This window comes from Lipotes vexillifer, unplaced genomic scaffold, assembly GCF_000442215.2.
Source record: "Lipotes vexillifer unplaced genomic scaffold, Lipotes_vexillifer_v1.1 scaffold1267, whole genome shotgun sequence".
Taxonomy (NCBI): Eukaryota; Metazoa; Chordata; class Mammalia; order Artiodactyla; family Lipotidae; genus Lipotes; species Lipotes vexillifer.
Window position 1 is genome coordinate 665669 of NW_006790372.1, and position 20627 is coordinate 686295.

The window sequence follows — 20627 nt, forward strand, 5'->3', positions numbered from 1 at the left end:
TTTCTCAAAAAACTACAAGTAGAACTACCATATGATCCAGCGATCCCACTCCTGGGCATATATCCAGAGAAAACCACAATTCAGAACGACACATGCACCCCAGAATTCACTGCAGCACTATTTACAATAGCCAGGTCATGGAAGCAACCTAAATGCCCATCAACAGACGAATGGATAAAGAAGATGTGGCACATATATACGATGGAATATTACTCAGCCATAAAAAGGAACAAAATTGTGCCATTTGCAACAACATGAATGGACTTGGAAGGTATTATGCTTAGTGAAATAAGTCAGACAGAGAAAGACAAATAATGTATGATAGGACTTATATGTAGAATCTAAAAAATAAAACAAAATAGTGAATATAACAAAAAGGAAACGGTCTCACAGAAATAGAGAACAAACTAGTGGTTACCGGTGGGGAGAGGGAAGGGGGAGGGGTAAGATAGGGTAGGGGGTTAAGAGGTACAAACTACTATGTACTATAAAATAAATAAGCTACAAGGATATATTGTACAGCACAGGGAGAATATAGGCAATATTTTATAATAACTATAAATGGAGTATAACCTTTAAAATTGTGAATCACTATGTTGTACACCTGAAACTCATATAATATTGTAAATCAACTATAACTCAATAATAGAAGAAGGAAATTACTAGACCTTTTCCCAAAATGGTTGTCTCATTTTCTAACCATTACGGTATGAAAGTTTCAGTTGTTCCACATTCTGTCCAACATTTGGTTTTATTAGTCTTTTCATTTTTGAATTTTAGTAGGTATGTAGGTAACGTATTTTGGTTTTAGTTTGCATTTCCCTGATGGCTAATGATGTTGAGCTCTTTTACATGTACTGGTGAATTATTTACATATTCAGATATTTTTCCCACTTTAAAATATGGGTTGTTGGGCTTCCCTAGTGGTGCAGTGGTTGAGAGTCCGCCTGCCAGTGCAGGGGACACGGGTTCGTGCCCTGGTCCAGGAAGATCCCACATGCTGTGGAGCAGCTGGGCCTGTGAGCCATGGCCACTGAGCCTGCGTGTCCGGAGCCTGTGCTCCGCAACGGGAGAGGCCACAACAGTGAGAGGCCTGCATACCAAAATAAAACAAAAACAAAAAACAAAAAACAATATGGGTTGTTTCTCTTTTTATTGTTAAGTTGGAAGTGACCTTTACGTATACTGCATACTGGTTCTTTGTCAAATACATGTTTATGAGTATTTTATCCCTATCTGGCTTGCCTAGTGTATTTTGATGAACAAAAGTTTTAATTTTATTGATTTTTCATTTATCAATTTTTTTCTTATTTGATTATTATTTTCTGTGTTTTATCTAAGAAAACGTTCCCTGTTCCAAAGTTGCAAATATATTCTTTTTGATTTTGTAAATTTTATAGTTTTAGCTTTTATGTTGGAGACTGTCATCCATTTCAAATAATTTTTGCTTAGTATCATTTATTTAAAATAGCTCCCTCCTCATTGGATTATTTTGGTGTCTGTGTCAAAAATCAAATGACTTTTTCTGTGTGGGTGTATTTCTGTGCTGTCAGTTCTGCTTATCTATCTTACTATCCTTAAGTTCCTACCAACTGTTCATATTACAGTAGCTTTACAGTAAGACTTGATGTTAGGTAATATAAGTTCCCCAACTTTTTTCTTTTTTAAAAATTTCTTTGGATATACTAGGTCCTTTTCCTTTACTCTCAGGGTAGTTTAAAATTTGTATTTCCATTATTATGACGGAACTTGACCATCTTTTCATATATTTAAAGGACATACATATTTTTTCCTGTAAACTGCTCATGTCCTTTGCTCATTTCTTTATTGGTTTCTTCTATCCCCTTGATTTTGATTTCCCTAATTATATATATGAATAGAATTAGTCTAACTGGTTTGGCAATTGTTCTTTTTTTCTTTCTGGTTTGCAAGGAACTGGACTCTCCTGGTCAATGTTTTGGCCCCCAGAAAATAATCTGAAGAACCCCATGCTTCTGAAACATGTTGGATTGATTCCTATTAAAGCAATAAAACAGCATTGCCAAATTTAACCAGGCTATATTCTGCCAGCAAGAGCCCCAAACTAACCCAGTACAAATTGTTCTCAGATAAGCGCTTTTAAAAATACCTTCCTGTCTTTGAGTACACAATTCTGGACGGCTATAAACTGTAACACTCAAAGTTACAGATAGTGTTTCCCATCAGTTACCTCCCCCAGCTTAAACCTGTGACCCCCAAAACTTGCAGATAGAAACATTTCAAATGATAAGCTACGTGGCAAACAGTCTCCATATGGAAATTACTCACTCATTATACTTTGTTTATGAAAATATCCTTGAGACAGAGGTTGGGAAGAAAGGTGTTGAAGCCCATTTTAAACATCAGCTCTTTATCAAGCATTTACCTAACCTTTGAAAGGAAGTATAGAGTCCCCATATCCTAATAGGAATCATTCCCAAATATTAAAACCTCAGTACAGTTCCTAAGGTGCTAGGAAAAAAAAGAATTTGGGCTTTCTGCCACGTAATTCCTTTATTCCTCAAACATTCATTATGTTCTTATTCTGTGTCTATTACTACTTGAATCGTTAGAAACACAAAGGCATAGACTCTGCTCTTGAAGATCTCAGAGATTGTTCTCTACTATAAGAAAATCTAGGTGATATCACCATGATAGTGTTTATCTCAACCGGAACTTTTATGAATATGTATCACTAATGTTTTGGACCAACAGACCATAGTCAAAACACAGCAAGCAGATCACAATAAAAGCTCACCCACCAGATATACTTACACCAGTGGCTGGGTATCAGAACTTAGTGACTAAACTATAGGAGAAATTGGTACAGCATTTTCAAGGCAACATAGTGACCAATAATAAATTAATAAGGCTAATATCCATCAGGAAAAAACTATATGAGGAAGAAAATGTGCTTCATACTGAACAGTGGAATCATTAAACAAAAAAGAAAAAAATGATGACTTTGGAAGCATTTAATTTACCTCATATGTTACTTTTGTTCAGGGCCGCATCTAAGGTGCCTTGGGAAGCTTCATATACAAGGTGACATTTGAACTGAATCTTTAGGGAAGGATGTTCCAGGTAGCAGAATTACGTGCAAAATATCATTGTGACAAATAGAATGGTGTGTTTGTAAATATTGAAATAAATAAGAAATAAAGTATAATTTGCAAAAAATCTATATCATATCTAGAAATTAATAAAACAAAATGTGCCTAATGTATTTGTGGGAAAAATTAAAACTCTATTATTAACAGCTTGAAAAAGGGTAGAATTAATTGGTTAATAAATCGTATGTGTAGATGGGAAGAGACAGTCAATTCTCCCCAGATTTGTCTGCAAATATACTGCATTTTCAGTGAGAATTCAAGTAGAAATTTTCTGGATATGACATAACTGATTCTGAAACTTGATATTTAGCAAACATATGATAAAACATACTACAAACTCATTGTAATTATAACTTGTGAACCAATGCTAAAGACTAGTGACTCAGCTATTGTTGTTTTTAATATCTAAACTATATTTATTCCTTAAAGGTGACATTGGACCAAATGGACAACCTGGGACAATGGGACCTCCTGGGCTGCCAGGAACAGGTGTTCAGGGACCACCAGGGCCACCAGGAATTCCTGGACCAATAGGTCAACCTGGTAAGATTGGGGTAAATGTGCATTTTGTAGCACTAATTATGTAGAGGTTGCTTAGCCCCTCAATAAAGTATAACCTATGTAACAGTCTTCCAGAAAACAGATTTGAGAGTTAACATGTCCACTTATATAATTATGTAAAAGTGAAAGAGCACAGATCACAATTTAAGAGCTACTTTAATCCCTGATATTTCCCCTCCCTGTTAATTTAAAATTGATCGATTAACAGTGCAATTTAACAATTGCAGTGTGTTGCCATGGCTTATAATCATTGAGCTAGTCATAGCCTTGGAATCCCAGACCTTCTAGTGCTAATCATTTCAGACCTGAGTAGCTATATGGCATTAATAGACCTTTGTGGAACCTCGTAACATTTCTTAGCACGTGAGAACTAGGGTTTAAAAAGTTCTTTGAAAAATATTTCTTAGGCATTCTCAATTTTTTAAATAAAACAAGTGAGTTTACTTGAATTTTCTCTTCTTTTGCCCATAAATCAGCATTTACTTTGCAACTCATAAGCACGCTAAGGTTTTTCTTAATATGAATACTCAGAAAAGTTTTGTCAGCTTGTAACCTAATAGAGAATCATATGATTCCTCTATGTTTGTGTGAGAGCTTACTCAAGTTTGTGGATTCTGAGCCATCTGGTGATGTGAATTATTTTTATCTTAATCTAAGCAGGCATAGTAAGGGCCATACTTCGGCCAAGATTATGTTATTGCAAAGCACTATAATAATATATGAAATTAAAACAAATATGGAACATTTCATCATTCCTTACTTCACATGAATACATCGGATGACTTAAACGCACCGTTCAGATATACATACATTGACTTTGAAACAATGGAATATATTTTCTGACCTTAAATGCCAATAGGTATTTTGTTAGTTATTATGCTAAAAATCTAGAAACACTGATTAACAATATAAAAGCCTGGAAAGTAAAGGTTATTTTTGCTTATGTCCTATTTTAAACATTTATTTTATGGCACATTATACCGTTTTTTTTAGTGGCCCCTAACATGTCACTACTGATTTAGAAATAAGAAAACTTACAGTGTTGCTTTGAACCAGCTTGTTAAAAAGTAAGTGCTTCAACATTCATGCGAAAATCATCTGTCCAACTAGCAGAGGGATCTTGAGAGAAAACAATTAATTTTTAGGTTTGGCCATTATAGTCTTGGCCCACTGTTTCACAAAATGGCTAAAATGAATTTATCATTTCTGTTGTGTTTTGTCATTTATTTTATTTCCCAAAATTGCATGAGGTTTTGGAAGCATTTTGAATTCTTAAATCACAGCTTAGCAAGAATAAAAAGAGACCACTGTTAATACCAATATGAACAAAATAAAAATACATTCATTTGTGCTTTATGCCTTTTCAAATTTAGCTAATGCTCTGTGATGTTTCATTCATCTAATGTTGTTTCTTTTTAACTGATGGATATATAGGTATATTTATAAAGTCCATATAGAATGGGCAGGGGGAAAAGTAATGATGCTGAATTTAATCTCATCTCTTCCTTCTGTAAATATATATTTTGCTACAGAATTGAAGATCTTAACTAATATGGTTCAACAGACAAATGAAATTAACAGCAACTGCCGTGAAAATGTATTGAATGCATTCTTATTAATATAGAAATGTTCTCAAATCACAATTTTTTTACCACAGGATGACCACATTTTATATTTGATAATAGCAACATGTACTCACTTTTAAAGTAAATTTTATTTGTATCACCAAAGCAGAATATTATCTTAGTACATTTCAAAAATACCATAATTTCTGTTTGTACATCTCAATAACAGGATGATCAGCAAGGCTACTACTAATATCTTGATACACCTGACTTATACTGCATGGCTGAAATTCTAACTACCAATTATTTTTTAGTAAGAAGCTTATTAAGTATACTTGCTGTGTTTCATTTTGTAGTAGAAAACTTAATGCAAAGTATTCTATGTTGTCATTTCTCCAGAAATATATGCATTTCAGGCTTTTCTTTTGACTCCAGTTTTCTATTATTTAATTAAGCTTTACTATTTGTCATTCTCTTTTTCATAGCAGGCTGTACAGTTTAATGCATGTTTATAAGTTAAAGACCTGTTGAATATCAATTCCTCATTTGGCAGTAGGGAAATAAATTTTTTTTTAAATGCTAAGAAGGGACAAGAAGCAAAATGCTTTTCACCCCATGCCCTAGTAACCCAGGCAGAAATGGAAGTTTTTGGTTCTTATTATTTGGTCTAGCCAATAACTAGAAGATAATTGCTTTAGTTAATCTTTTTAGAGGTCAGTTAAATATACTCAATTCCCTGTCTACAGATAATACCCTAACCTGAGTTAAATGTGGTGTAACACTTGCCCAGCCTCAGGAACACATGCATGGCTGAATCAGCTCAGGCTCATCACCACTAATGTGAATCAAAGGAACAAGGAATTAGTCGTGTCATTTTTATAGATGAAGGAGAGTACATTGTAGTTTTCTAACTTTTTTTGGCTATAAAACCCTTGGGCTGTGTGTGTGTGTGTTTGTGTTGTGTGTGTGTATGTAAAGTTTTCACAGATAATGCATGCTTTTGGAATTTTCTTTTTTTCCCCATAAACTCGTTCCATTTGGCTGCAAATAAATTTAGAGCATTATACACCTCTAATGTACTTAGCCTCTATAGATATATACATATAATTCCTTTTATTGTATAAGGAGATTCAGCAGAGCCTTTGAATTTATATTGACTTTCTTCATTCTGGATCTTACCAGGATGCCAATTTCTGACATAGTCATGGAAAAGATCTATGCTGTGAAAAACGCAGCATAATATCTATTACTACTACTAATGGCAATGCAGAGATCTTTGCCTAGTACATGTAGTTTGCTTAATCATAGACTGCACTAATAATTATTGAGTTACCTGTACCTAACCTGTTACAGTATAAAATCAAGTTTATTTTAAAATTCTAACTAACCTTTACGAGCTTAAATTCCAAAGTGATCATTCACAGCAGTGTAAAGATCAGAGATAAACAAGAGTGTAAAGCTATCTTCATCAAAAAGTATTACTTTTTGTGAATGTAAATATTTTATTGTGTCCCTGTTGGCCAACACATTTATAGTATATGTTATATGAGCATCTGAGCAAATGCCTAAAATACATTTCTTTACTGATTACTAATATATGTTAGTGAATCAATATCTAATAAATTCTATTCGTAGACTTTTTGTTCTAATCTTTACATGGTTAGTTTTGTTTCCTAACCTAATGAATCTTTTTGCAACTTGCTTCTGCTTGGGTGGTTCATCTTGCTGCTGAACTGTAACTTCCTGCCTCTTGAACTTCAGGTCTACCAGGTGCTATAGTCCTGTCTCAAAAGCCTTATCTTTTTCTTTTTTAATATTGAGAATTTATTATATTAGAGCAAATAGAAAATATCATTCAAATACAATAGGATCATTGTAAAAGATGCAAGAGGTATTTCATGAAAATGGTTCTGAAAAACTGTAAATAGGATATTTCCTTTGATTTATTATCTTTTGAGCTCTATTGAGGTATAATAGACAAATAGGATTGTAATATATTTCAAATGTACAATGTGATTATTTGATATATGTATACGTGGTGAAAGGATTTTCACAATCAAGTTAACACATCCATCACCTCACATATTTTCCGCTTTTTGTGTGTGAGAACCCTTAAGTTCTACTCTATTAGCAAGTTGCAGTTATACAATACAGTATTATCAGTGATAGTCACCATGTTATACATTAAATCCTCAGACCTTATTCATTTTTTTTTCCCAAAAGCCATATCTTAAAGCTTTAAACTTGGAAAACAAACAAGATTTCTCCAGATTGAAGTCTCTGGTTCTTTTAATTATTTTGTAGAACCACTCTCTTGGAGCATATTTCAAAGGACTAATTAGTTATCTTGAAAACTCAGCTATTAAGAACTACTTGGGCTGTAATATAACAATAGACAGTGATTCATATAGGGCTATAATTGTGCACATGATTAGGTATCTCATCATATTTAATAAATATAATATAAAATATCTCTCCCCTTTTAATAATCTTTTTACTATGAAATGGCAGCATTGGAATCATCACTACTATACCAACTAAATGGAATTCTCTAATCTTCAAAGTGAATTTAATCAGTTTAAAGGCATGCCGGTATATGACATCAAACAGGTCTTAAAATGCCAGTGTCTTGCTCTCTTATAAAAATAATTGTCTGTGAATCTTCAACAGTAATAAAATTAGGTCTTATTGTTGAAGGGATGCTTGGAATGGTCACCTGTTTCATCCCGCAGCTTTCAGTCAGTTATGGCACATCCCCATTTAACAGATGAGGACCAACAACATTAAGTGACTTAATAAGTCACGTAGCTGATAGGTATTGGAGTGGGAACTTGCACCATGTTTGTAGTGTAATTCTTTTCACTAAACATATTCTTTTTTAACCACCTTGTTTTCTGGAGTATATTTTTGCAATGACATATTTTTTCTATAAAATCCTGGCTGGATTACTGTGAAACAAAAGTTAACAACAAAGACTAATAATAATGTATTATTAAAACAACATGTAAAACAAAGCCAAAATAAAGTCAAAATGTCCCATATAACTTACTTATTCAGTAATTAATCTTTTTATGGATTATAGAAATACATCTTTATAATTCATAATACCTTAGAGCAATGCAAATCCAAGTGTGGTCAATGGACCAGTGTTGAATTACAAACTGTTTGTTACCAGTCTGCACTGGAATTAGAAGAAATAGAGAGTAAGCATTTAGAAACTTTTATAGCAGTTTGACAGTGTAATTATATTTATTGAATATAATAACCAAAAGGTAGGATTGTATTTTATATGTCTTTTTTATTTTAGTATTTTAGTAATTTTTATTGTGTTTTATTAAAAAAATAGTCCATGATGGACCAGGAATTAAGAAAAGATTGATTGTTCATGAGAAATAATTTCAGAAGCACCTTCTTAGAGAAATATACTTGAGAATCCTAAACTTTTATTGTTGGTTACTTTCTGTGCATGATGCCAAAAGTATCTCTAACTCACTGTTAGGTTTGTTATATACAGGATTCTATCACTTGTTTGCTAGAAAAATAACCAGATACATCTCTTAAAACTGCTTCAATACTTCTTAATATTGGTTTGTATTAACTAGGCTTGCATGGAATACCAGGAGAGAAGGGGGATCCAGGGCCTCCTGGATTTGATGTTCCAGGACCCCCTGGTGAGAGAGGCAGTCCAGGGATCCCTGGAGCACCAGGTCCTATGGGACCCCCAGGATCACCAGGGCTCCCAGGAAAAGCAGGTGCCTCTGGGTTTCCAGGTAATTTTTAAGTCTTCCCTGATTTTGGATTCAGGAAATTAAAAGTAATATGACTCTGGTATATTATCCTCTTGTACTTTTCTGGATTGACACTGTCCTTTAAGAAGAAGTATTAAATGTATTTGATTGTAGGAAACTCACTTTGCTATTTGCATTACACTTTTTCTCTCTGAGGGCTCCAGTTATATACTGCTGTGTAACAAATGACCCCAAAATTTAATGATTTAAATCAACCTTTTAATTTTGCTCAAGGTTTGCGGGTCAGGAATTAAGGGATGGCTTGCCAGGGTTGTTTATCTCTGATCCACATGGCATCAGCTAGAGTGGTTGGTGTTGAAGGATCTACTTCTCTGACACCTGAGTGTTCATTGGCCTCTCCACATGGTATCTCATTATCCATAGAGGTAATTTGAGTTATGGTAGTATCAGGGTAGCTGCTCTCCTTCCAGGACAGCTGGCTTCCAAAAGAAAGAATCCCCAAAACTGAAAGTGAGTGTACTAAGAGCCACAGATGGAAGCTGCAAGACTTCTTTTGATCTAGCATTGGGAGTCATACAGTGTCACTTAGTCAAGGGTAAGGCACAGAGTCATCCCAAATTCAAGGGGAGAAGGCTACTCTAGGCTGTGTATACTGGGAAGTGTGGTTCATTTGGGGACCATCTTTAGAGACTAACTACCACAATGATATAGGCAGTAGTGGTCACTAAGGTTACAATAGTTGGAAAGGGGTGAAACTTAGTGCCTTCCCTCCAAGTTTCAATAGTTTTCCAGTTGACATCTTTAAACTTATCTTTTATCTTTCCAAGGTCAAGGAAAGGTAAAAGATACTTATTGATATTCTTAAAAGGTGCCAAAGGTGAAATGGGTATGATGGGACCTCCAGGCCCAACAGGACCTTTGGGAATTCCTGGCAGGAGTGGTGTTCCTGGTCTCAAAGGTAATATTCAGGGTTTGCTGGCAGATGCATGAAAGAAAGAAAATTAAATATTTTACTTTATGTCGATATAGAATATTTTTATTTGACTGCTTTAAAATGAGCAATGCTTACTTGTATTTTGTTTCTTGTATTTTCATGGCATTTAAATAGGTACTGTTTTAAGTTTGGTGGTATGCTTAGCTTGAATACTATGAAACATGGTAAGTGCTTAGCTCAAAATAACAGAATATAGGGATTAAATTTTTACTTTTTACAGTCTTTGTAATTGTCCAAGAATCTCAGAAGAGAGATTGTTATTTCAGTGTAAAAGTGTGTGTGAGCTCGAGTTATTTATAGACAGTAAATAAGGTGCCTAAGTGTTTTGGGTGGTCAGTGGTCTACCCAACTATGTAACATATGAATAATCTTTATATATGCATTAATCCTGGACGGATAAATCTGATCTGCTGTGCCTTCCCCACACATGTTGTGTTTAGGTGATGATGGTTTGCAGGGTCAGCCAGGACTTCCTGGCCCTGCAGGAGAGAAAGGTAGTAAAGGAGAGCCTGGCCTTCCAGGCCTTCCTGGACCAATAGATCCAGATCTGCTGGGCTCAAAAGGAGAGAAAGGGGACGCTGGCCTACCGGGTGAGTGAATGCATTTATTTATTAATGTGTTTCCTGCTATATATGAATTTTAATTTTTAATAGCATGGAAAGTGACTTATAATCCAGGGCTCACCAACAAAAGGCAGTTAGGTGCATAAAATTTTGGTAATGAAAATTAATATTCACTGATTTCACTGATCAACTTTTGTTGAGTATTTTCTTTGTAGTTTATCTGTCACAAACTATGAGGTTTTAAAATAGACAGTCACTTTCAGGCCTTCCAGAAAATAGTATATAGGATGTGGTCAAGAGGAAAAAGATCTATAGCCAGAATTACTTGGAAAACAGATTTCAGTGTTTGGAAAATTTGCTGGTCCTTTAAACTTTTTCGCCTTGAAACCAGATGAGGATGAGTGGTACTTTGTTGCCCTGCAGTGTTTTGATATCCACATCATGCTTGACTTTTACATACAGTTCACTGTTATTCTACCCTGGAAGAATAAACAAGTATTGGACTGTGAACAGCCAAGCTCAGCTCTGGGGGAGGTCGCTGAAAGTAGGTCTAGGGAATGACTGTGTTGTTACAGTTATTTTATTAGAAGCAAATAAGGTATGAAGTGTAACAGGTTTTTAACATTTAAAAGTCCTTTTTTCTTTTTATAAAAGTATAATATATTCATAACAAAGCACCAGAAAATATGAATAAGCACAGATCAATAAATAAAACACAATCCAATCTATATAGAATAGTCTTTCATACAACATGGAACTTTAAAAACTATCTATGTTTATTTTCAGATCATAGTAAAGTTTGTGACTCTTTCTGTGTTGTAACCATTACCACTGTCAGTCCGCGTGTGAGTATGTGTGCAGGTGTGTGTGTCCACAGATGATATAAGCTTCCCTATGAGCAGGACCTGGTGGGATTTCTCCTCAAAAAAGAGTGTTAAGACATTACTGTATACAGTCATGAAAGAAGCAAAGCCACCTAATTTTTATTCTTGTTAAAATGAGATACCTTTCTTGACTTCCTGCAAGGCTTCTCTTCTCTTTCCATTATGCCTTCTGCAAAACAGAGGCAGTAAACTGTATTTGCCTGTGATATAGTGTTATTAAAAATAGTTATAGAATATAAGAGATAGCTTAGAGATAATCCTCCCCAATTCCTTCATTTTACAGTGTAAGAAACCGAGGCCCAAAGAGGAAAGTGACTTAATTATTGAGTGCTCTGCACTTCTTAATGGTAGCTAAATAAAAAGGTGGGGGATTTTAGTGAGTCCAGTGCTGTTGGTTCATACTATATCAGAATATCACTGTATTTCATTCATATTTCAGAGTTTGGTTAGCTTGCTTCACCAAATTTATTTAATGATATCAGCCTAACTTGTCTTTCTTATACTCATCCTTGGAAGGTATTCCTGGAGTTGCAGGGCCAAAAGGTTATCAGGGTTTGCCTGGAGACCCAGGGCAACCTGGACTGAGTGGACAGCCTGGATTACCAGGACCATCGGGTAAGTATGATAAACCACCTGTAGCAATTGGGTGGTTGATCCTGAACCCTGGAACAAAGTAATTATGTATTTATCGTGTGTGATGATGTTTTGAATCTGGTCATGGCAATATGCTTGGGTAGCTACTGAGATACGGACCTCTCCTTAGCAAAAATGTTACCATTTGGCCCAAGTGTCAACAGACAAGATTTGTAGAATATTTTGCTTTGCTCAGTTTCTTCTTTTTGTGGCATCAGTGTGTATGCAAAATCAGAAGTACATCCAAGTAAGGTGCTGTGTTTTATTTATATACATTGCAGCATATGTAAATAAGACAGGTTATCTGGTAGGAGCCTGAAGAATTCACCCTTTTCAGTTCTCTGTCTTCAGATAAGTCAATCATTAAACCATGTAAAACAGATGGCTGCCAATTCTATTTTTAAAAGTTTCTAGGGATAAAAATTTCACAATCTACCTTGGTAATGTGTTATAGCATTAATCACTCTTACAGTCAACATGGATTTTTTTTCTTATTTCTAATAAAACTCTTTCTTGCTGCTTCGTAAGCCATTTTCTTTTAGTTGGGCCCCTAAGGAATAAAGAGTAGCTCATCTCCATCTTTGTAGGAGCCCTTTAAGTCAGTTATTCTGTTCTGGACTCTGTACCGCATTACCTTGATGTAGTGGGAAGGAGAAATTATCTCCTTTTCTATCCTTCACATATTTTGCATTTTCTTCCCCAAGCTCGAAGACAGTGTGAAAGAAAAAATAAAAGAAAATAATATTTAAGGCAACATTGTGGTCCTTGGAAAATACCTGGGTGACACCACAGAGCTCAAGTATCTAAGCTCTGGGAAGAATGTGTAAAAGCACAACAGCCATGATTGTTGGGGGGAGATAGTCCAGTACTTCTCCATCAACTCTTATCTATCCCTGGCCTAATGTACTGAGGGTGTATCATCATAGGTTACCACTTTCCTCTTCTGGTCTCACATGATCAGGCTCTACATGGGAATGCCACTTCTGAATCTTTTAAAAAGAGTCCCTTTATATTGGATTTACCTGTGATAAATGTAGTAAGGTACTTACTTATACACAAACAACAAATAAGATTTCAGGTGATTGGAATAGTTTTAGGGCAAGAAACAAGGTGTCTTGGTGAAAGTTTTGCATTTTTAAATAAATTTGTATTAGGAAACCTTTGTTACCATGATTATATTGTAATGTGTTCCTAAAGAGATTTCTTAGGTGACTCTTACCTGTTTTACGCTGAGTTAGATCTGTGGAACTTAATCATATGTTAAAATTTAATACATTCAATCTCACGCTTGCATTTTAATTACAACCCATACCAGGAAACCAGGAAACCTTAATATTGCTGAGTTGTCTTAATTTTACCAATTTGACTTTTGTAGGTCCCAAGGGTAACCCTGGTCTCCCTGGGAAACCAGGACTTACAGGACCTCCTGGACTTAAAGGAAACCTAGGTGATATGGGTTTTCCGGGTGAGTGATGAAAATTTCCCAAATATTTAGTTCCATTAATGGAAGATGGTTCACTATCTTTGTTATTAGAGATGAGACAGGTGTTGATAGAGTCAAACTGAGACAATATCTAAGGCAGTCAGTGGGTAGAGCTCTCTCATTACCCAAATATCTGAAGTGCGAATTAAGAGACAGAGCTTTAGAAAGAAATCACAAACTTACATTGTTTTCTCCAGCTATACCCCCTTTCACTTAAACTTCCTTGAAAAATAGGCTTTTATATAATCCTGGTTGTAAAGCTCATTATTATATATATCAGAATTTGCAGAATCCTTTTTAAAAGTCTTTTTGCTTGGTCATGTGCATCATATATATCCCACAAACAATATTTTGTAAAAGATTGCATATTACATGTTTCTAACAGGCCCCCAGGGTGCAAAAGGGTCTCCTGGACCTCCTGGAGTTCCTGGACAACCTGGATCCCCGGGATTACCTGGACAGAAAGGAGAAAAAGGTGATCCTGGTATTTCAGGCATTGGTCTTCCAGGTCTTCCTGGCCCAAAGGTAATCCTACTCAGGTATATGCCTGAGCAGATATGATTTTTCTTTAACAAACTATAGAATGACATGGTATAGTCTGGGCAAGAAGTTCATTCCTTCTCTTTTCTCCTATATTGTAAGGAGATATATTTTAGGTTTGCAGCCAGTCCAAAAAAAGGGGGGTAAATCTTTCTGATTTCTTTATTTTCCCTCTGTCTTACTCTTTGAGCATGTTTCAGTAACCCAAAAGCATATTTCTGCCTAGTTTTGGGTTTTTTTTTTCCTTTTTAGTGATGGAGTTGTTGGTCTTTGTCCTAATATTATTATTAAATAATTTGAAGAGGCTTATAAGCAAAGTAACTTATAAAATTAATGAAGGTGCAGTAGTATTCTTAACTGCATATCTGAGGTGGTTCTCCGAAAACAGTTTTACGTATCTCTCTCTGTCCCTAGTCAGTGTGAAAACTTTGGTGGTATTTCTCAAGCAATCAAATCTAGAACTTGTTTAAGAATCACTGGACTCACAAATGTTTGATAACTGCTTAATTCCATGTAAAAAGGTAATAATTGCTATTGATTTGCAGAAGTATTTTGTAACTAGCAGATAGGTCTCCATTGTCTAATATATATGTTGCAAGTATTTTCTCCCAGTGAATTGTTTGTCTTATAACAATGTTTAATCATTCAGTTACAACACAAAACCTGAGAGTATTAGAAAAGGAATTGTGTTGCTCAACTTCCATGAAAGTAGTGAAAGTTCCCACTGAGATAAGAATTTACTGAATAACATTTTAAAGATAATTTCTTTATAATAGTATACAAAAAGACTATATTTATTTTCTTTCTTTTTTTGGCTGCATCGGGTCTTAGTTGTGGCATGAGGGATCTTTTATTTGTTGCAGCGTGTGGGCTCCTCGTTGGGGTACACAGGCTTCTCTCTAGTTGTGGTGCGTGGGCTCCAGGGCACGTGGGCTCTGTAGTTCGTGGCACGCAGCCTCTCACTGAGGCACGCAAGCTCTGTAGTTGTGGCACATGGGCTTAGTTGCCCCGTGGCATGTGGGATCTTAGTTCCCCAACCAGGGATCGAACCCGTGTTCCCTGCATTGTAAGGCGGATTCTTTACCACTGGACCACCAGGGAAGTCCCCCAAAAGAATATCTTTTGATTGCCCAGTCAGTCAACTTATTTTAAGAAGTAATCAAGAGAAATGTCTGCATATTAATTGTGGATTAACAGTATAAAGTTTATTGAAATGAATCTTAATTTTTTCTATTTAAATTTTATCAGTAATACATGAATACATATTTTACTAAAAATAATAATACAGACATATCAAGGGCAAAAGTGAAAAATCTCCTTTATAACATGTCTTCTTTATTCCATTCCCTTCCCCATAGAATCCACTGTTAATAGGTGGTGTGTAAATTTGAATCCCTTGCAACATATTCAGTTTCTCTCTCTCTTTCTCTCTCTCAATACACACACACACGCACACACATATATACACACAGAATTTTGTTTTTTCTACACTTTGTGCATATGTAGAATCATAGAATACACACTATTCTGTATGTTACCTTATCACTTATGTCTTTTAATATTTCTTCTTTCAGTATATCTTAATCAGTTTTCTTCCTCAGTGTACATCATTGTTAATTGCTGCATGATATCCTACTTCTGTTGCAATTCATATCATAATGAACATTCTTACACATATATGTGGACACATGTACAATTATTTATACTGTAGAGATTCTTAAAAGTGAAATTGCTGGGTCAAAAGATATGTGCATTTCAATTTTTGTCTTTTTAAGTTTTTATATTAATAGTAACAAATTAGATTGATTTTAAAAATCAACCAGCACACTGTAGTGTATACAGAAGTAGAAATATAATGTTGTACACATGAAACTTTTATGTATAATGTTATAAATCAATAAAAATAAAATCAACCAGTGTGAAATGATGTAAAATGAGAACTCTTCTTTCCACACATTTACATACTCCAAATCCACAGTTCTTCCCCAAGGTAACCACGTTTAGTAGTTCCTCATGTATTTGTACAGAAAAGGCTTTTTACGCATATATATGTTTATATATATGATAGGTATTTCATCAATTTTAAGACTCAGTTTTGTACAATTCAAAATCTCTGATATTGAGGTGCATCTTACAATAGGAAACATCTTACGATTATAATTAGAAGCATTTTTCCCTCAGTTATTGATGCATGGAATGATGTGGCATCTTCTAATGGAAGTTATATTTTTATTTATATGCGTGAAATCATATTCAATACTATATATCTGCTCTGCACCTAGTGGTCATAGTTTGTAGATCTTAGCATACTTTCTTTATCAGCCTATAAATATACACCTCATTCTTTTTCATAATTATAAAGTATTTTCTGTTTAGGTTAACCATAAATAATTTAACCTATTATTAGTACTGAAGTTGTTTCTATATTTTCATGATTACAAACATATGTTGCACTGAAATTCTTATCCATATCTACATAAATATCTTAAGATTATTTGGTAAATATTGTCATAGAATAAATTCTGAATAGGTTTGCTGGAATCCAGCATACATATGCCTTTTTGTGTTTTACATCTTTATTGGAGTATAATTGCTCTACAATGGTGTGTTAGTTTCTGTTTTATAACAAAGTGAATCAGTTGTACGTATACGTATATCCCCATATCTCCTCCCTCTTGCATCTCCCTCCCACCCTCGCTATCCCACCCCTTTAGGTGGTCACAAAGCACCAAGCTTATCTCCCTATGCTATGCGGCTACTTCCCACTAGCTATCTGTTTTATCTTTGGTAGTATATGTAAGTCCATGCCACTCTCTCACTTCGTCCCAGCTTACCCTTCCCCCTCCCGTCCTCAAGTCCATTCTCTACATCTGCGTCTTTATTCCTGTCCTGCCCCTAGTTTCTTCACATCCATTTTTTTTTTTTTTAGATTCCATATATATACATGAGCATACGGTATTTGTTTTCTCTTTCTGACTTACTTCACTCTGTATGACAGACTCTAGGTCCATCCACCTCACTACAAATAACTCAATTTCGTTTCTTTTTTTGGCTGAGTAATATTGCATTGTATATATGTGCCACATCTTCTTTATCCATTCATCTGTCAATGGACACTTAGGGTTGCTTCCATGTACTGGCTATTTTAAATAGAGCTTCAATGAACATTGTGGTACATAACTGTTTTTGAATTATGGTTTTCTCAGGGTATATGCCCAGTAGTGGGATTGCTGGGTCGTATGGTAGTTCTATTTTTAGTTTTTTGAGGAACCTCCATACTTTTCTCCCTAGTGGCTGTATCAATTTACATTCTCACCAACAGTGCAAGAGGGTTCCCTTTTCTCCACACCCTCTCCAGCATTTATTGTTTGTAGATTTTTTGATGATGGCCATTCTAACTGGTGTGAGTTGATGCCTGATTGTCGTTTTGATTTGCATTTCTCTAATGATCAGTGATGTTGAGCATCCTTTCATGTGTTTGTTGGCAATCTGTATATCTTCTTTGGAGGAATGTCTGTTGAAGTCTTCTGCCCATTCTTGGATTGGATTGTTGGTTTTTTTGTTATTGAGCTGCATGAGCTGCTTATAAATTTTGGAGATTAATCCTTTGTCAGTTGCTTCATTTGCAAATATTTTCTCCCATTCTGAGGGTTGTCTTTTCGTCTTCTTTATGTTTTCCTTTGCTGTGCAAAAGCTTTTAAATTTCATTAGGTTCCATTTGTTTATTTTTGTTTTTATTTCCATTTCTCTAGGAGGTGGGTCAAAAAGGATCTTGCTGTGATTTATGTCATAGAGTGTTCTGCCTATGTTTTCCTCTAAGAGTTTGTTTGAGTTAGTTTTGGTGTACAGTGTAAGATAGTGGTCCAGTTTCATTGTCTTTTATATGGCTGTCCAGTTTTCCCAGCACCACTTATTGAAGAGGCTGTATTTTCTCCATTGTATATTCTTGCCTTCCTGGGATAAACCCCACTTGATCATGGTGTATGATCCTTTTAATGTACTGTTGGATTCTCTTTGCTAGTATTTTGTTGAGGATTTTTGCATCTATGTTGATCAGTGATATTGGCCTGTAGTTTTCTTTCTTTGTGACATCTTGGTCTGGTTTTGGTATCAGGGTGATGGTGGTCTCGTAGAATGAGTTTAGGAGTGTTCCTCCCTCTCTATATTTTGGAAGAGTTTGAGAAGGATAGGTGTTAGCTCTTCTCTTTCTCTAAATTTGATAGAATTTGCCTGTGAAGTCATCTGGTCCTGGGCTTTTGTTGGTTGGGAGATTTTTAATCACAGTCTCAATTTCAGTCCCTGTGACTGGTCTGTTTATATTTTCTATTTCTCCCTGGTTCAGTCTGTGAAAATTGTGCTTTTCTAAGAATTTGTCCATTTCTTCCAGATTGTCCATTTTATTGGCATATAGTTGCTTGTAGTAATCTCTCATGACCCTTTATATTTCTGCAGTGTCAGTTGTTACTTCTCCTTTTTCATTTCTAATACTATTTTTTTTAAGGATCTTTTTTTTTTTTAGATGTTGGGGGTAGGACTTTATTAATTTATTTATTTATTTTTGCTGTGTTGGGTCTTCATTTCTGTGTGAGGGCTTTCTCTAGTTGTGGCAAGTGGGGGCCACTCTTCATCGTGGTGCATGGGCCTCTCACTATCACGGCCTCTGTTGTCGCGGAGCACAGGCTCCAGACGCGCAGGCTCAGTAGTTGTGGCTCACAGGCCTAGTTGCTCTGCGGCATGTGAGATCTTCCCAGACCAGGGCTCGAATCCGTGTCCCCTGCATTCGCAGGCAGATTCTCAACCACTGCGCCACCAGGGAAGCCCTCTAATACTATTAATTTGAGTCTTCTCCCTTTTTTTCTTCATGAGACTGGCTAATAGTTTATCGATTTTGTTTATCTTCTCAAAGGACCAGCATTTAGTTTTATTGATCTTTGCTATTGTTCCCTTCGTTTCTTTTTCATTTATTTCTGATCTGATCTTTATGATTTTTTTCCTGCTGCTAACTTTGGGGTTTTTTTGTTCTTCTTTCTCTAATTGCTTTAGGTGTAAGATTAGGTTGTTTATTTGAGATTTTTCTTGTTTCTCGAGGTGGGATTGTATTGCTATAAACTTCCCTCTTAGAGCTGCTTGCGCGGCGTCCCATAGGTTTGGGGTCAACGTGTCTCCATTGTCATTTGTTTTTAGGTATTTTTTTATTTCCTCTTTGATTTCTGTAGTGATCTCTTGGTTATTTAGTAGTGTAAGGTTTAGCCTCCATGTGTTTGTATTTTTAACAGATTTTCTTCTGTAATTGATATCTAGTCTCATTGCGTTGTGTTTGGAAAACATACTTGGTATGATTTCAATTTCCTTAAATTTACCAAGGCTTGATTTGTGACCCAAGATATGACCTATTCTGGAGGATGTTCCATGAGCACTTGAGAAGAAAGTGAATTCTGTTGTTTTTGGATGGAATGTCCTATAAATATCAGTTAAGTCCATCTTGTTTAATGTATCATTTAAAGCTTGTGTTTCCTTATTTATTTTCATGTTGGATGGTCTGTCCATTGGTGAAAGTGGGATGTTAAAGTCCCCTACTATGATTGTGTTACTGTCAATTTCCCCTTTTATGGCTGTTAGCATTTGCCTTATATATTGAGGTGCTCCTATGTTGGGTGCATAAATATTTACAATTATTATATCTTCTTCTTAGATTGATCCCTTGATCATTATGTAGTGTCCTTCTTTGTCTCTTCTAATAGTCTTTATCTTAAAGTCTATTTTGTCTGCTATGAGAATTGCTACTCCAGCTTTCTTTTGATTTCCATTTGCATGGAATATCTTTTTCCATCCCCTCACTTTCACTCTGTATGTGTCCCTAGGTCTGAAGTGGGTCTCTTGTAGACAACATATATACAGGTCTTGTTTTTGTATCCAGTCAACCAGTCTATGTCTTTTGTTTGGAGCATTTAATCCATTTACATTTAAGGTAATTATCAATATGTATGTTCCTATTACCGTTTTCTTAGTTGTTTTGCTTTTGTTATTGTAGGTCTTTTCCTTCTCTTGTGTTTCCTGCCTAAAGAAGTTCCTTTAGCGTTTGTTGTAAGGCTGGTTTGGTGGTGCTGAACTCTCTCAGCTTTTGCTTGTCTGTAAAGGTTTTAATTTCTCCCTCAAATCTGAATGAGATCCTTGCTGGGTAGAGTAATCTTGGTTGTAGGTTTTACCGTTTCATCACTTTAAATATGTCCTGCCACTCCCTTCTGGCTTGCAGAGTTTTTGCTGAAAGATCACCTGTTAACCTTATGGGGATTCCCTTGTGTGTTATTTGTTGCTTTTCCCTTGCTGCTTTTAATATTTTCTCTTTGTAGTTAATTTTTGATAGTTTGATTAATATGTGTCTTTGCATGTTTTCCTTGGATTTATCCTGTATGGGACTCTCTAGACTTCCTGGACTTGACTATTTCCTTTCCCATATTAGGGAAGTTTTCAACTATGATCTCTTCAAATATTTTCTCAGTCTTCTTTTTTTTTTCTCTTCTTCT

The 20627-nt window shown here is 35.4% G+C and overlaps 1 protein-coding gene across 2 annotated transcripts in view; it reads left to right on the forward strand.

The window, feature by feature from the left end:
- COL4A5 (collagen type IV alpha 5 chain) overlaps window positions 1-20627 on the forward strand; it is a 230567-nt gene that overhangs the window by 166937 nt on the left and 43003 nt on the right. For both annotated transcript variants that reach the window (XM_007463668.1, XM_007463667.1), the window contains exons 30-36: window positions 3561-3674; window positions 8860-9027; window positions 9875-9964; window positions 10441-10590; window positions 11964-12062; window positions 13456-13545; window positions 13949-14088. In XM_007463668.1, the coding sequence (XP_007463730.1) occupies window positions 3561-3674; window positions 8860-9027; window positions 9875-9964; window positions 10441-10590; window positions 11964-12062; window positions 13456-13545; window positions 13949-14088 (851 nt within the window). The remainder of the gene's footprint in view (window positions 1-3560; window positions 3675-8859; window positions 9028-9874; window positions 9965-10440; window positions 10591-11963; window positions 12063-13455; window positions 13546-13948; window positions 14089-20627) is intronic.